The 17,298-nt window shown below is 45.7% G+C and overlaps 1 protein-coding gene across 3 annotated transcripts in view; it reads left to right on the forward strand.

Annotated features, from left to right (window-relative positions):
* SHANK3 (SH3 and multiple ankyrin repeat domains 3) overlaps positions 1-17,298 on the forward strand; it is a 382,463-nt gene that overhangs the window by 77,243 nt on the left and 287,922 nt on the right. For all 3 annotated transcript variants that reach the window (XM_075742957.1, XM_075742888.1, XM_075742921.1), the window contains exon 6: positions 4,612-4,720. In XM_075742957.1, coding sequence (XP_075599072.1) covers positions 4,612-4,720 — 109 coding nt within the window. The remainder of the gene's footprint in view (positions 1-4,611; positions 4,721-17,298) is intronic.

The raw sequence follows: 17,298 nt of genomic DNA on the forward strand, positions 1-17,298 counted from the left end.
TCACACACACACACCCCCCCCCCATCTGCAGACACCTTGGCAGAGCTGGCATTCCTCCACAGAGGGTCCCCAGACCTGACGCAGCTTCTCTCCAGGGACCCTGACGGATGCCCGGGAGGTGCTGGGAGTGGGCAGGGAGCTCGACGGGACGTTCCAGTTCTCCAGTTATTGGGCTGCAAAGGCAGGATGTGCCTCCAACGAAGAGAGTCCCTGGATCTTGATGCAATGGTTTCAAGCATATACTGATGAGGACATCTCAATTAGCAAGTTCCTGTTCTTTTACCTAATACAATTTTGGTTATTTCTCAGATCTGGCTATTGACGTAGCCCATAGAGCTATCTGGGAAGTATCAGACTGCCTCCCCAGAATTTGTGCGTAGAAATGGTGATCTCCTTCTCTCTGTGGTCATAGAAATATTGAACTTGAGTCAAACAACGTATTTTTCTATAACTGTATTCTGGAAAACAGCTTAATTGAGCTAATTATATACTTCTCTGTTGGTAAAGAATAAGAAACCGAAAACTGTCTGACAATGAGAGGCGTTGGGCCGTTCTGCTCTCACATGCTGCTGCTCCCCGTTGCTGTGGTTGCTGCGGTTGCCACCAGGTTACCCAAACGTGCAGCTCCAAACCCGCTGTCTTTTGGCAGTGAAACATGTTTGGTGACCCCACTCCTGACTGCTCAACCACGTCTCCTGCCAGAGCTCACCGCCTCCACTGCACAAGCACAGATCCCAGTTAGGCCTGATCAGAGACACCATCTAGGTTGTGATCTTCTTTTTATTTTCCCCCTTTTTTCGTGTCTTTCCTTGTTATGCCTTAATTCAGGCTTGTTTGTAAGTGGAGCAAGGCTGTCACCTAAATCCTGGGCATGGGATTCTTGTAATGCCATTATGTTACGCCTCTGGGCAAATGGTCTTTTTCATTGTCTATATTCTCATTTTTCTTAGGCATTTTCATTGTTCCTTGAGGTCTAGGACCAAACTGGAGGAACAGAACTGGGCCAGAAATCACTGTGCTGGTGTCCTACCCTCTCCCCATAGTGTTAAGTTTGTGAATTGCAGCAACCTCTTAACATGGGCACTGAGCTGCACACCTGGAACATGCTGCAGCGCAGATAGGCAGCTACAAACTGACGGAAGGAGATTTTTTTTCTATGGAAAAATTAGTGGTTAAGTCTCTGGACTTTATAAATTATTTTTGAGGCATTACTGTGGATTTGGTCTGAGACCTTGGATAGATGAACCTTCTTTGTTCTTCATCTGGAAATTCAGAGTAGTACTTGATTTCCCCCAGAGGGAAATTCCATGTGTAGACCTGTTCATGCCTGCGTGGTGCACAGGACCATGATGACAAACAAGCATCTACAGAGGGAGAATGCAGATCCCAGAATTGAGGATGCCTTCTCTGCGTCCTCCTTTTGCTCATGCGCTCTCTTCAGTTTCCTTTCTAAATGTAAAAGGTACTATTAAAAGTTGACATATTGCATCAACTTCCTACTGTCTGAAGGTGTTTTTGATTCCTGAGCACCTAGAAAACTAGAAATATAAACAAGCACGCCGCTGGGCGTCGATGGTCTGGGTAGGATGCATTTCTGGGGTTGTAAATAAGAGTTGCTGGCAGAACCTCAGGAGCAGAACTTCAAGTTAGTGCCCGAGATGTGTCTGGAAACAGCATAAAAGTGAAACTGCCGTAAGCCGCTATCGCCTGTGCAGAGTTACGGCGTTTGCCTTTGCAGGGAGTGCACATAAGTGCCTCTGTCCCTGGAGGCCCCAGGAAGGCTGCTGGGGCAGGGCCCTGTGTGGACAGAGGCTGCCAGCTTCAAGGGGATGGGCTGCGTGGCAGAGGGTCCCTTCCCTGGCTTGTGCCTCCACGTGTCCACTGGTGTGGTTCTCGGTGGGACTGGGCAGTGCCATTCTTGGCCATGGGCTTAGTGGGACCATGCATGGAGCATCATCTGTTGGGTTGGGTTAGCATCGTCTGCTGAACGGCTGCTGGGAGGAGAAGAGGCGTATGGACGAACGGGAGTGGAAGGAACAGGGTTAAATCTGCGCAATCGGGTGATGGTTAGGAAGAGGCATTTTGGGATGGCATCCTGGAGGCGGTTGCTGGAGTTGTCAAGTCCCGTCTGTGCTATTGCTGGCAGGCAGCTGTGATTTCCTTCAGTGTTTCTGTACTTCTGCAGTAGCTGAAGGGATACTAAGCAGGAGGTGGATTTTGCTTTCAGTTACTTGCGAGGCGAGAGGGGATCTGGGGGAGAAGTAACACCGAACAGCGAGGGTCAGGGGAATGTCTTGTGTCCCGAAAAGGCAGAGCTTGTGCCCTGCTGCAGTTGATGCCAGTTGCCCTTTTGCCGCGCTGATGATAAGAGCGTTGGTGCTGTGGGAATTGCTTATACCGCGCAATAGACATTTCCAGCACCTCCCGGTGCAGGTGACCCAACTCTTACCCTCTGAGTGGTTTCTCCTTGCTTGTGCGCACTGTCCTGTGGTTGTGTTGGGTCTGTCCTGGCAGCCCTGCCTGGGCTGGTGCCGTCTTGAGGGATGCGGGGGAGCACCCGGGGATGGGCAAGATGGGTAGCGGGGCCGTGCTCTGCACCGAGGGATCTGCTGTGGCATCCGCCATCCCTGGTGAATCCCCGCCCTTCCTGGCTCTTGCCTTACTGCGTTGTTGTCCCTGGGGCACTAAGGGGAGTGAACCTTGGAACTGAATTGCGTGGTTGTGGCTTTGTGCATTATTTTGTGTGTTCCTGTGGCATTGGTATCCTGCACGTGTCTGCGTATCGCTGCAGACAGCCAGAGTGAGCAGGTCAAGTACTAGCACGGGTGCAGTAGAGCCATGTTACCAGAGGGTTTTGCCTGAGCTAATTAGCTCTGCTGAGATGGAGTAACGTTGCAGGGGGGTAGTGCACTAAAATGGCTATGTAATTTTAAATACGTGACCTGGCTTCTTTATGGCATGGTTCCATGGTGCTGATTTTAGAAAAAATGTGCTATATGTTTTAGGCTTGTTTCTGCAGACTAACCACACAGAGACTGAATTTGGTTTAAATCAGATTCACAGCCCAGCATTAATTTGTCTCATCCTTGGAAAGTTTCGTTTTGGTGTTATTTTCTGTCTGACTTCTTACAACGGTCTCCTTGGCATGTCAGAGAAATAGCAGAGATGAGCTTGTGGGTCCCAAGGTTTGGGATTTGCGGGGTCCTCTGTAGAATTAGTTCTAAAAGTATTAAGTTTTCCCCCTAGAAAATTAAATTTTGACAAAATCAAAATATTATGCAAAATAACATATGATGAAATTTTGTTTAGGAAGCCTTTAAAAAGAATTGGACATGTTTCTCCATCCTGTTTGTTATTTTCAGATTTTTTTTTTTCTGTTTTCCAACTGGAAATCTTCAAAAAGAAATTTGAAATGAAACACTTTGGAATTCATTTTGTTTCATTAAAGATATAATTTTTCTATATCAAATTAGGAGAAAATGTTGAAATTTGATTTTTTTCACTGGGTGAAAATTCTGCTTTGCTTGGATACGCTCAGCCAGCTGTGCAGTGGTTCACAGGAGCAAGAGCAGTTCTCTGACCGTTGGCTGCAGTTGGTTAGAGCTTTTCCCAAAGACTTCCCTCAGCTAATTGCACGGTATTTCTGCTGTGTCAGACACTTTCTAGAGTGCTTTTCCTAAAGCTGGCTACTGCAAGGTTTGATTAAAATAAAGTCAAAAAACCCCAGCCAACCTACACTCAAAGGTCTGAAAATCTGGACTGAAGATGTGTCTGAAATGGGTGTTTTCACACTGTAGTCTGTCCAAGCATTGCCTGCCTTGCCTGGCAGAGTTGCAATTTCTAGAGTCTAGAAATTTAATAAAATAGTGTTTTCATCGCATATAGCTATCCAAAAGAGAAAAAAGGGAAAAAACCCCAACAAACCACAAACAACCAGGCGAACTTAAAGAAGAATCTTTTGAGCACTCAGTCCCCTCAGGACAGCAATATTTAGTCTTTGGCCAAAGACAGAAAATTACACCAAGAATAAAGCACAGCTGCACAGCAGACAGCGTGGCAGCCATACAGTAATGGTCAGTGTTTGAGTAGCTTGATCTTTCCTCCAAAGTGTTTTAAGTTCAGCAGGCAGATGGGTGATAAGGCCTTAAAATGAGCTTGCGACACAACACGATGTACACGACGGTGCAGTGAGACGCGGATGAAACCCCAGCAGTACTGTTCGCTGTCGCTGGGATGCTGCTCAGCTGGCACATGTGCCTGTTGATGTGCCTGTGTCACAAGCGCGTGCAACCTGTGTGCCTGCCCTCATAGTGTGTAGGAACTGAAAGTGCTTTAGCAGGGGAATGGCGGTGGGGGCAGAGGGTGGTGGCTGGTGGCCCCTGACGGTTTCCATGGGGTGACCCAGCGATCCTGGTCTTGAGGAGAGGGACGGAAGGGCCATGTTCCATGTAGATTTGCAGCATACCCTCATGTGTTCTGGTGGGTGCTGCCCCATTATTCTTGATGGTTGCCTTGGGGCTCCTGAATGGGGATATTCCTCTGGTGGCATCTTTCTTCATATTGGGGTGTTAACACTGTGTGTTGTGTTTTCCTGGGGTGTCATGGCTGCAGGCAAATCTGAAGAAGTTCATGGAGTACGTGCAGATGCTAAATGCGGAGAAGGTCTGCAGACTGCTGGAGAAGGGACTGGACCCCAACTTTCATGATCCGGATACTGGAGGTGAGACTGGCTTCTCCAGAGAGGGGAGGATGACGGAGCAGGGTTGGGGGAGAAAGTGTCCAGCGGACACAGTGGGAATTTGGGGAGTGGTTGTTTTTGAGGGGGTGTAGCAAATGATACATTGTCTGAAACGTAAGGTTTGGAACAGGGGGACATAAATGGAATTTCTCAGTAGTATGTCTGCCTCTGACACTTGGGTCTTGGGAGCATGAAGTTTCAGAAGGCTCTTGGGAGAAGATGGTGCGTGTGTGGGAAAGATACAGGGTCTGGGAACGCAGCAGAAAATGAAAGAGCTGTGGGGCCGAGCACCTTTCTGTGGGATTCTGGGGAGGATGAGGCTGTCTCTGGGACTGGCAAGTTGGGCAAGTGCGAATTGCTGCCCGAGGATCTCTTCATGAGGCAGTCTGAAGGTTTAAGAAGTATTTTGGGTGTCAGGAAAATAAAATAGTTGCCTCTGGTTTCCTCCATTGTTTTTCTTCTTTTTTTTTCCTATCTATGGAGCAAAATTCACCCCAGAGAAGTATGGTCGCTGGAGCACTGGCTCTTGGGTTCTCTGCAGGCTCCTGGCTGCGAGAATTGAGGATCAGACTCCAGAACATTTGCCTTACTGATGGGGCAGTGAGGGAGGACCTCTCCCCATTGCGTCTGCTGTGAAGTCTCGTAGTCTTGTTCTGAGAGAGGAGTTACTGCTTTTGTTGTTCCTGTTTTAAAGTAATGCAGCTTATTAGTATTTATGATAGAGTTAGACTTCTGTGTGTGAATCATGGGCACATTTCCAACCCATGAGCGGACTCGAATCTGATGATTAATTTTCTGCATTTCTGGTTCAGTTGGATGGTTTTTCAGGTTGTTTCTGAAACACTGGGTACCTCTGTACTCAGGAATGTGTCCAGACCATTTTTCAGCACCAAGATCAGGTGGCACAGTGTGCCACTATGAACCTCTCTTACCCTCTCAGATAACGCGGCTGCATCTGGACTGCCCTTTGGGAACGGCCGCTGCCAGCTCCTGCACTGGGAAGCTGAAAGCTGGTGCAGCCAGAGTCTGGCAAGAAGCATTTGAACAGCACCCAGGAATGTTCACGCTGTTTAATTTGCTGGTGTAGCCACTCTGAACCTGCCAGAGTGTCCTGATGAACAACTGCTGATATGAAAAGTAGCTGATAGCATGCACGCGCGATCACTGTCTGCCCTGGAGCATGTCCAAACAGCTCAGCTCCATGTGGTTTTCGTTTTTGCCCAAGACTTTACAAGCATTTTGAGGGATCTTTCCTTATAAAGAAAGTCCTCCGCTCTTCTAAAGCTGATTCAGCTTTCCAGAGTACATTATATTGCAGAGTGCAGTGTGCTGCTTGAAAAGATGCTGTGAGAGTTTTGAATGTGATATGGTTTGAACACCGATGTTATTTCACAGAAGGGTAGAGGCTTACAGGAGTAGGCTCTTGAGTACTGAAAAGACTGTGTTAAATATAGAGGGTGAAGAATGAAAAACACCTGACACAAATAGTTGTTTGGATCCGGTTCAGAACCGAGGGCAAAACCAGAGTGGATGCTATGAGATGTGAAAATAGACTGTTGGAGCAGAGGGAGTCTTGGACATCTCACTTCTGAAGTCCTAATTCTTGTGCAAAAACTCTTCATTACTGCTTGCTTTACAATCTGTTTCATGAACATGAAAGAATGACATAAAACTGCTGTTCAGTATTCATGGGTTCCTGAAATTTAAGACCAGATGGAGCTATTATACCATCCGACCTGACCTCCTGCATCTCACAGGATGCTCTTCACCCTCTGTGTGTGTGTGTGTGTGTGTGTTCACTAAGGAAAGCTTAAACATGTTTTCCAGAAAGTCATCAATCTTGATTCAGGGAACAGAAGATCTGTGCCTTTCCTTCCTTATTTGGTTAATCACTTTCACTGTTTAAAATTCGTATTTCATTTAAATTTGTATGCTTCAGCTTCCAGCTGTCGTTATACTTTATCTTCTAGATTAAAGAGCACTTTAGTACCTGGTATGTCTTCACATGAAGGTATTTATACATGGTAATCAAGTCAACATTCAATCTTCCTTTCCTTAATTAGAGAGAGGCCAAACTCCTACAGTCTTTCATTTGAAGGTATTTTCTCCATTTTTTCCTGTCATTTCTGTGGCTTATATGTCACTACTCCATTTTTAAGAGGTTTTTAGGAACGCGGGTTCCAGACAGCCTGCTGCCAGCCTGTGCACCCGTCAGGGGCAGGCGCGGCTCTTCCTGCTCTCCAGCTTCCCGGGGCCGCGTTTGGGAGGGTGGGGGTGACCATGTGTCTCTGGGATGGGACCCCACGTTATGTCCTGCTAGATGGAGGGGCCAGGGGAGGGGGTTTCCCTTCCTGTTCCTCCTGCTGTGTTGGTCCTGCACCCACCTTAACCTGAGGTTACTTGGCCCATGACAACTGAACGAAGTGGAACCACTAAGCAGTTCCTTGCTTTGGAGCGTTGTTTGTTTTGAGGATGTTGTTTTCCTTCCCGTTGACTTCCCATGCAGCCCGGGCTGGATGATGGAAGAGCATGGCGGGAGCGTGCTGCTGCCCCTGGGCTGCCAACTTCAGCAACACAGCCGGGGAGGTCCGGCACGGCCCCCCAGGCTGGAGCATGTCGCAGAGCCATGACTGCAGGGTGCAGCTGCTGCTGCTGCAGCTGCCCAGGGCAGCACATCTCCTCCCCGACGTATAGCGTCTCAAATGCATCATCCTGCAGGGTTTCCATGTCTTGTTGTTCCTGGTTCTGGGATTGCCCAGCCCTGATCGCTCCTAGCGCTCCTCCAAGCCCTGTGGCATCTACAAAGCTGGTCAGAGATTTGCATTTACTTCGGGATAATTGATGAGGATCTAGAATAGAGTCAGACCGATACCCTGAAGCCTCTTCAGTGCCCACGTGGTTGGCCACATTCCCCAGTGACCGCTCTGACTGCTGCTCTTCAGCTGGATTTCTGTTCATTTGGAACATGCTTGACTGACATTTTATACCACTCATTTTTAATGTCATGTAGGACTCAGCCAAGCATGAGTCTTACATCAATACAGCTATCTGCATTATCAGACTTGTAATTTACCAAGGAAAGGAATTACGTTTGAGTAGGAAGACCTATTTACTGTAAAACTTGATTGGGCGATATTAATAACACAGGTATTATTTAATGCTGTGTCAATTAAATTCCCAGGATCAGTGTTATTTTTCTGACTTGTAGTTTCATGGATGGTTTTACTTGCCCCTTTTTGAACATTGGCCTGACACTGCTTTTCTTCTGGTCTTTTAGAATGTGCCAATATTTCAAAATGTATTAAAGTTTAACTTTTTTTGGACCAGGAATATCTTCAGGGAGAAGATAAGGAGGGTGATCTACAACATTCACTAGATGTTAAACAATTTATTCAGTCTTGGGTAGCTCATGCCAAAAATCCTTATTTGGTAATGGAAAGGCAAATAATGTATTTCCACAGCAGCAAAGTGAAAAAGAAATGATTGGTCATTTTGCTGTCTGTATTTATTAGGAATTATACGCTATCTGCCTAGGGAAACAGTATCTATAGAAAAATGATCAATTTTCTCCTTTTTAGAAAGGGAAATGATACTTTATTGCTTGTTGGATGGGACACCCAGCATTTTCCTTCAAGTTGAAGTTGCCCTAGTAGAGCAAATGTTAATTTATACAACTTGGAGGTAAACACTGAGAAGTTAATACATTTTTTTTTTTCCCAGTTAGTAGTCTGCAACAAAATCTTATGAAGGACCTTATAACTTATTACTTCAGACACTAATCCACATGCATTCAAAGTCCTGTTCTGAATAATCAGTGGCCGTATGATAGATGACGAGATTTTAATGTAAACTTTTTCTCCTTGCCCACTCAGTGCTTTCTCATTCTTGTAACAAGCAGGCATCCTTAATATTCTGAAACGATGTCATTGTCTGTAGATTTCAGTACTGACACTTATGTCACAAGTCTTATTACCCGTGAAAGCAATCCACATCCTTTTCTTGTTATCTGGCCTCCTAGCATTTCGCAATGCTCACACAGGCGGAGAAGGCACATAGCAATTCCCATCAAGGAAAAGTTCATGGAATTTATCATGGACTTCTGCTTCCAACCTGCCTCCCTTCTGTTCCTCTGCAAGAAGATAAATTAGTTATCTCAAGTACCTAATCATTCAATTAACCCAAGTTTTGGAAAAAATGTGGCTCATTTTTACTGAAAAATGTTGGGCGAGACTCCTGTGAGGAGCTGAGCTAGCGTGCTGGGATGGAGAACCTCCAAGTGTAGGGTAGTGAACAAACAGTGGAGGAAGGCTGGGGGAGGCAGCCTCTTCAACTGGCACAATTGCAGTTGGAAGAGGATGTTTTAACAAGCCTTCAGAGTGTTCCCATGTAAAATTGCACTGATTCAGTTTATGGTATGAATTTTAAAGGCTTCACAAAGCAGCAAAGACAGTTATTTTAATATGAATATCTTAAAGTTGGTTTGGAGGCTTTACAAATAGCTTTTTTATAAAAATAAGTATCTTTGGGCTATTTTTCTTTAGCATTTTTTTTCTTTTAATAAAGTAAACATCTGTACAATGGCAGCACATATGGATGGAGCCTTAGGTTAGAGCTCTGTGTGGAAGCCCATGAGGAAAAGCAAGATTAGAAAGGACACTTGCTTCTCTACCTCCTGGTAAAGCTCTTAGTATTATCAGTGATGCCTGTTTTGTAATGCTGATCGTTACAAGTCAGCAGTGGTGAAAACCCAACAGCAGTACACGGTGTACAAGTACTGCATCTTCGTGGTGTCTGACTCCTTTAACTAGAGACCTCTCCCTGCTTCCGATCACTGCTTTTTTGCTGTTGTTAAGAGCCCAGTGCATTTTTATCTAAACTTTAGGATTTGGGGCAGAGAGAAAGCAAATTACTTTTCTGAGATCATTTGTTTTCTGCAACAAGTTTTCATACTGCCCTTAATGAGAGTATGTTAAGTAGTATCATTGATGTGTGTCAGTTGTGATCCTTTTTTTTACCATCTTGTCCTGGGAGAAAATAAATATAAATGTGTGCAGGATAGCGTTTTATTTTGGTGAATGGTAAAGTAAAAATGTAATGGTTCTGTGTCCTTCCTGCTCTGTCTTTATGTTAGCTAGCCAAGGGTGATGGATGGAGTAACGTTTTGTCTTGTAGTTTTATATTCAAGGGGCTTAACCAAGTCTCAGTCTGCAACGCAGGAGGTCTGCTAAAATGAGCGTGCGCAGTCCCCGAGGTTAATCAAGGAAGGAGGCTGTTGGCTTGCCCAAGCTGGGAGGGACGCTGGGACTTGCCTGACACAGGAAATGGATGGAGTTGCTGAGGATGACGCCAGTGAAGTCTCGTTGCAGGACACCATCTCCTTGCCAGTCCCTGTGGAAGCAGAGAAAGGATGTAGAGAGAAAGGAGAACATTAATATTTAATATCCTCTTCCAGAATGGGGAAGACCGTTGGTGATTTGGACTTTGATTATGCCAAGGCTGAGCTAGTTCAAGAACTGGCTTCTATGCCTACAGTTCTGGGCAGAACCTGACTGGGTTTGTAGGGGCTGCCTTTTTCGTTATGTTTGCTCTTAGAGCTTACTTGCAGGCTGTGGGGAAGCCTTCCTGTTGAAGCACAGAAGCCTTTGATTTGGCATCCAAACCCATCTGTGAATCTACAGGTGCCTGGGAATTACCCCTGGGACCTCCAGCTGACCAGGGAGGTCTGCAGATGTGGCCAAGATGCCCACAGCAAAGCTGTATGGCATGGGGGCCAGCGGTGCTGTGACCTGTCTCCAAGACAAGGCATAACACCGTGAATGTGGTTTTTTCCTCCTCTGAGAAGCAGGGAGCTGTTGCAGACCAGGCTGCTGAGCACTGCATGCAGGGGACAGCCCTGAGAGCCAGCGAGAGGCTGGACCGGCGCCGTGCAAGGGGGATAAGAATCACTGCTTGACATCCCTGCCCCCTGGCCAGCCAGCAGTCGTGGAAACCGTCTTCTTCGCACTGAATTCAGCAACGTGAGGCCGGGAGGGCTTGGCAAAGCGCAGGGAGGCTGTTTGCCACCGAAGTCTGTGGGGCAAGGAGGTTTTCTGTCTGAATGCCAGGTCAGATGATGTTGTGGCCAATGTTAAATACTGACCTAGCAGTGCCTTTGCTCCATCCCTTCAGCCCATAGTGATATTTGAGCATAACAGCCAAAGTGGAGACAATTACCAGTAATAAGTCCTTCTCTGGTGCTCTACTTTCTGAAGACAACAATGCCACGAGCTTCCATAAATGTTCTTTATTCAGGAGCCATCCCTCATCGCACCATCTCCAGCAACCCAAAATCTTTTAGATCTACTGGTTTTGGTTTTTTGCTTTGACCTTCTTCAACTTCTCAGGGACTTCCTCATCTCAAGTCCTCCTGAAACAGTGCTCCTCTTCCTCTTTGCATGGAGATGCCCTCCTGACCTGTCAGCTGGGATTCTCAGATGTGGGAATCTGGTAAAACCTGAAAATAAAGAGGATACAAACACAGGGAGGAGACACTGTCTTTCCGAAAGGTCTTAGACTTTGTCTAAGACCGTTGTCTTGCTGACTGCTCTGTATCTCCTTTAAGGACCTGCAGGGGTGCTGTGCATGGAGAGAGAAAAGGCCACTTTGCTGCCAAGTCAAGCCTCCTCTCTCCAGATGCTTTGAAAACCTTAGTCTTTCCTTGGTTGGGAATACTTCTGTACTGAATTTTTAACCTGGGGCTTTCAGGTTTATGAGTAAATTGATGGGCCCGTGGGCAGATGTCCAACTAAGATTTCAAGAGAAGGAATAAATAAATGATGGTATTTCCAGTGCTTGGTATTTAGCAAAGATAGAAAAACTGCAGTGCCTAAGTGCTATTCTTAACTTCTCAGCCACCCTTCACAAAATCACTGTAGTAAATCTACTCTCCTTTTAGGCAGAGCAGCATTGCTGTTAGCAATGCTCTTTTATCCACTGCGTCTCTAGGGATGAGTCTATCGGGGATATTGCAAATAGGCTCTGACACCAAATGCTCCTTTCTGTGTGGCCAGGTCTTCAGCAGCTTGGATAATTACAACCACCATTTATTCTCCTTCCTTGTACAAAAGCGGAGTGGGGGAACTCAAACTGTTGAGGTTTTAGAAATTCAGGCCTTCAGCTGCTAAAGCTTTCTTCTTTAACCACTCCTGTGCAACATCCCTGTCTGAAGGCAGTTTGTAACTGCTCTGCTGATTTTTGAGGCAGCAAATGCAGTAATACTGTCTCAAAGACTTTGCAGAATAGATCCCTGATAAAAAATGATTCATCCTCTTCTCAGTTTCTATAACCTTTTCTTCTACCTCTTTTGACCTGGGGGAAAAAATATCCCTGCAGAAATTATTTGTGGGTCATTATCCACGATCCTATTCAACGCAGGGAAATTAATAGTCTTTATCTGCAGCCTGCTAAGTTTTCCAGAAAGCAGAGGTCTCCCCTTGCTCATGAACTATTTCTTTTAAAGGAGAGAACTCAGATAATCCTGCCTGAGGTTTAAATCCTAGAAGTTCAGAAGGGAATATATCTGTGTCATAGATTAGAAGGATGATGTGCATTTGCCCAGTTCATCTGGGCCACCAAAATACCTGTGCTTACTCTTGATTTCTCTTTCCAGCATGTGCTGTTCTTTCTCTTCCCGGGTCACACAGCAGCCGTGCTCTGGGACTTGTCATCCAAGTTGTCCCCATTAGAAGGGAAACGCTTCCCTTCTTCTGCCCTTCGCACAGCCTGTTTGTATTTCTAACGTCAATGCCAGGTTTGCTGGAGACACGGGGGATTTGCAGCCCGGTCACACCAGGGTCCCCTCACGCCTCATCCGTGCAGGTGTTGCATGCTTGTCCTGTGCCGAATTCTTCTGAACGGAGCGGTTCCCTTGCACGCAGGTGGTGCGTGTGGGGAGCTCCCCAAGGCAAGCTGGACTTCCCCGTTTGGAGAAATGTTCTTCTGCAGAGTTAAATCCAGTTAATGGACTTCAGATAACACTGGCTGCACCGTAAAATGTTCTGTGCTTTGTGGTGCCTTCCTCACAGCAGAGCCAACAGGAAGATACGGCAGCGGCCCGGCCTCTTCAGCGCGAAGCCTGGTGTCTTCATTTAAGCAGCTTTTGGGAGGATTTTATGGTGCACTGTAGCAGCTGAAGTGCAGCACATGTTCCCCTTCCCCTGACTCTGCTGGGCTAAGAGGGCAAAGAAGAGCCATGTCTTAAACCGTTGCAGCCCAGTTTGCCATCGTTCACATTTCAGTGCTGCAGGATTGTTCAGAAGATATTCTAGGAAAGATTAACTGTCTTTGGAAGAGATGAAAGGAAAGAAATCACAGTTGCTTCCTGTAGGTACATTTTAAGGGTGTAAAAGAACCACTTGAGAAGTTACCGTTATTCTAAAATTAGACCCAAGCCTGAGTGATAGTTTAGCATGTAGAAGAGAGAAAGGCAATCCTCGATATTTAACATAGGATGGTAACTGGGGAACAGCGGGAGAATGAGAGGAAATCATTGCATTTACAAAGAAGTATTCTTGACTGTGTGCAGCAATACAGACTGTGGCCCCAATACAATGTGAGGACAAATAGCAGCAGGAATAAGTATTTGCTTAACACTTGCTGTGCATCACAGTGCTTTCTCAACTTTCTGCTTACTGTTAGGAAAAAACCCTCTGCCCAAGGCGCGGGGAGCTTGCTCCTCTCCTGCTTTGGCTGCCCTGTATTCAGGCTGTCTGCTAGCTGTGGCATAATGCATTCAAGGTACACACGCGCAATTACTTGATTAATTACCTGAATAACGCACATTCATATTTGATATATTTTCTGTTGCTTTCAATTTTAGTAGCTGAAAGTTACGGCTGGAAGTGCTGGTTCAGCCAGCAGCTGTGGTTAGATGGGGGAAACACTGGATGAAACTCCAGTGGCTGGTTTCTCAGTTTAAAATCTGTTAATCTAGTTGCTTTAAACCTTTTTATTAAGCAAACTGGTGTCATCTCTTTGAATCAAATGTGCAACTGGAGATTAATGAAAAATGGTATGTTTGCATTCAGCTGAAATTGGAGGTGAAAGGCCATCTTGTAATGTTTTCACCTACAGCTGAAAAACACTACCACGAGGTTCTACTTACAGGTGGTATTTGTCATAGGCAGGTATTTTCTGTTACAGTATACTATAGGTCTGTACAGGAACACTATGTAGACCGTAACCCTCCTCTCCAGTAGCTTGCATGAAAACTTTCATATCGAGAGTGTTGTTATCTCAACTTGAACAGATGTCCTCCCTTTTCCTAAATGATAAATTAAGTCCTGGAGTTAACACAGATTTTTTTTTTTTTTTTAAAAGTGTTTTTTTTTTTTAAATTCCAGTATCAGAGTGGAGAGGTTGTTCCTGCTCATGTTGGAGCACTCTTTGGGGTTTCTCACCTTCCCTCGCCACATGAATTCCAGTTCTCATGACACCCCCTGAATGTGAGGAGCCTCCGCAGTGTTTCTTCTGTCAGGCTGTAGAGGATCGTCCACACCGTGTGACATGGTGGCAGTCCTCCCAAGTTGTCTCTTTGCTCCAGCTTCTGGGGGGTGTGTGGGTGACACCTGATCCAGAGCAGAGTTGGCTGCGGTTGGCAAGAACAGGATCTTGGCCCGGTTCTGGGTACGGGACCTCAGATGTTTTATTCCACAACTCAGCCTTGTTTGGATTCATTGCTTTCACAGAAGTGACCAGCCCGAGGATTGCCAGAATACCTTGTTTGCAATTAAAACATTAGTGATGCTTTTCATCCTAAGCTTCTTTTAGCAGTAAGAAGAGAAAACATATTTACAAGACAAAAACATAGAGAAAACACTCCTTTAAGTGGAGTAGAAATGGACTTCAGCGAGCTTTCCTGGAACCGTACCTGCTTCGTGCTCCAGCTGCCAGAGCCGAGTGCTCTTGGCATGGTGTCCCAGTCCTGCGCTGCTCTCGCCAGTCGGGCTGATGGGTTGCAAGGGTGCCCTTTGCACGAGGAAGTCTTCCGAGAAGCTGTTACAGTCCCCACCTCTGCTTCCCTACAACCTACTGATTAACGGAACAGTCCCACTAGCAGCTTTTTAGACCCAGTCCATCTCACCTGCTCCTTCCCCGGGCTCCTGTTCCTCTGAGCACCGGTGGTGCCCCCAAGTACAGCTCTCGTCTGCTGGCCCCGATTTGCTGTTGCAGATTTGGGCTGCAGAATTTAATCTCACCCCCGTCAGGGATCAGGTGCGCTGGAGCAGCCGCTGTGCCCAGCTGGGTGCTGGCTTTGCCAGCAAGCTCTTCCCATTAGAGCAGTTCACTGAGCGTCAGAGGGAGCTCGGGGTGTCAGACCCACGCTGTGGAGCTCGGCTGCCTGACAGCCCAAAGGCAGAGTCCAACCTGCGTCTCCTTCTCACGGCCATTTCTTAGGCTGTACAACGTGCAATGCGTTGTCTTGCTGGTTCTCGCTTGCTGCAATGGATCTCGTGCACTTATTAGTTAATTACTTTAAGCATATATTTGGATACGCACGTTTCCAAGAATTAGCGGAGTGTAATCACTAAAATCCTAGATTAGATAGTGATTAGATTAGATTTAGTGAACAAACTGCTAGCTGCAGTTCATTCAGTGCATCTTGAAATGCTCTACTTGGACCTTTCTCAGTCTTAGGGATTCAAGATAACGTGATAGATTTTTCAATTGAATTTGACATATTCATAACTGAGACTAAAGGAAGATTTGAAGCCTTGTTTTCTGTGTCTTTTGCCTCTTTGAAAAGTTTGTCTCATTTAAACTGAGATACTGAAAAAAGACTGGTGATTTAACTGCATGTGGAAATGGAAGTAGATGCCTGGAGCAGGGACTGATGAGGATACTTCAGTTCATATGCACAACCTGAAGTTTGTAGCAGTCTTATCACACCGCAAGGGCCAAATAGGTGCTCTCAAAATAAATAAAAATAACCATAAATAAGGAAGAATTTTATAGAAATTCTGGTGAAAAAGTGGTAACTGAAAGTCAGTGATAACAACAGAAATTAAAACAATAGTATTTGGCACAAAAGATAAGCGATGGGCCTTGAAAGACCATAAGTTCACTAGACTCTCCCCTCTAGCTTATCTTTGCCTTCAGCTGGAGGTGGCCGCGGCTAGAGAGCTGGGGAGCTGCACAGAGGTGGTTTTGGTGTTGGTGGGGAGGAGGAGGAAGGCTCTCCTGCCCTGGGAGCTCACCCACAGTCACCTTCTCTTCATCTCCCTTGGTGCACGGTGGGTGTGTGAGTCAGGACCTCCCATCCCCATCCTGCTTCAGTGGAAGAGCGAACTGTGCTTCCACCGCGGCCGCCCAGCTCTTCTGAGCACAGAAACCACAGCAATGTCCCTGCAGACTCCACCGAGGTCTTCCGAGAACCTCCTGCGGCACCACGTCACCAGTGCATCCATCCGTCTGATAGTCGCAACAAGTGATGGCGTTTTCCGCCGTTTCTTGGGCTACACCTGGCACTGCTCTCTTCCGGTGGCTGCACCCGGCGTGAGAAGGGTTGTAGACCGTTACCAATAGCTCTCCAACAAACCCTTATCTTCACAGCTGCTGCTGAGCTAAGAAAATATTTCCACTGCTTTTTCTCAGGTGACGGTGCTAGTTGTATGGACACCATGACCTTCCCATGTAATACCTATGTAGTTACAATGGTAATTGTGTTCATGCTGAAAATGCATCCCTTATTTTGTAGTTACAAAGCATTGCATCTGTCCTCTGCTAAAGTTTGACAGAGGGCAATGAATGCATGAAGCCATTTTATTCATTGTACCCTTGACTTTGCCATATATAACGTCGTGTGTGTGTGTGTGTGTGAAATTTCTTAGAGATTACTTCCTATTTTCTTCCCGATTGTTGTTAAAAATGATTGACAGTTTTGAGTTGAGGACAGGTCCTTAGGAGACCCAGCTGTAGCATTCTCATTCACTGATGATTCCTCTTATCGGTGAACCCATCTTTAATCCTCGTGACAACAGTCTTCAGTAATCTTCATTTTTTTATATTGGTGTCTTGTAGCACAAAACCCAGAGAGTTTTAGCAAAGCCACAGAACCTTGTCTGACCTCTACCTATCTCATTTAAAAATTTGGCTAATAGCAATGCTCTGAAATTAATAGTCGTATTTTTTTATTTGTATCTCAAACCATTTTATTATTCTCATTTAAATAGTTATTTCTACTAAATCAAGAGATTTTAATTTATGTGCAAATCAGGTACCTTTCTAAAAAATACACAAAGGTATTTCTAGCTGAGCTGATGGCATCTTATTTTAGCTAGTGTCCACGTTGCTCCATTTGTGGTATGGGGGATTCGTTTGAGGAAGAAGGCGTACTTTTTTTTTTTTGTAATATTGCACTCTGAGTCAAACAAATTTATTTAATTATAAGCAAAATGTTCAGAAAAACATTCTGTCTCTTAAGGAGACTTTACTCATTTTATGTCAAAGGACATTTTTCTTTCTTCTTTGTGCTGTCACATCAGCCCAGTGAGCACAGTCCTTTCGCAGCTCAGATCTCCCTA

This window comes from Balearica regulorum, chromosome 1 (genome assembly GCF_011004875.1).
Source record: "Balearica regulorum gibbericeps isolate bBalReg1 chromosome 1, bBalReg1.pri, whole genome shotgun sequence".
Classification (NCBI taxonomy): domain Eukaryota; kingdom Metazoa; phylum Chordata; class Aves; order Gruiformes; family Gruidae; genus Balearica; species Balearica regulorum.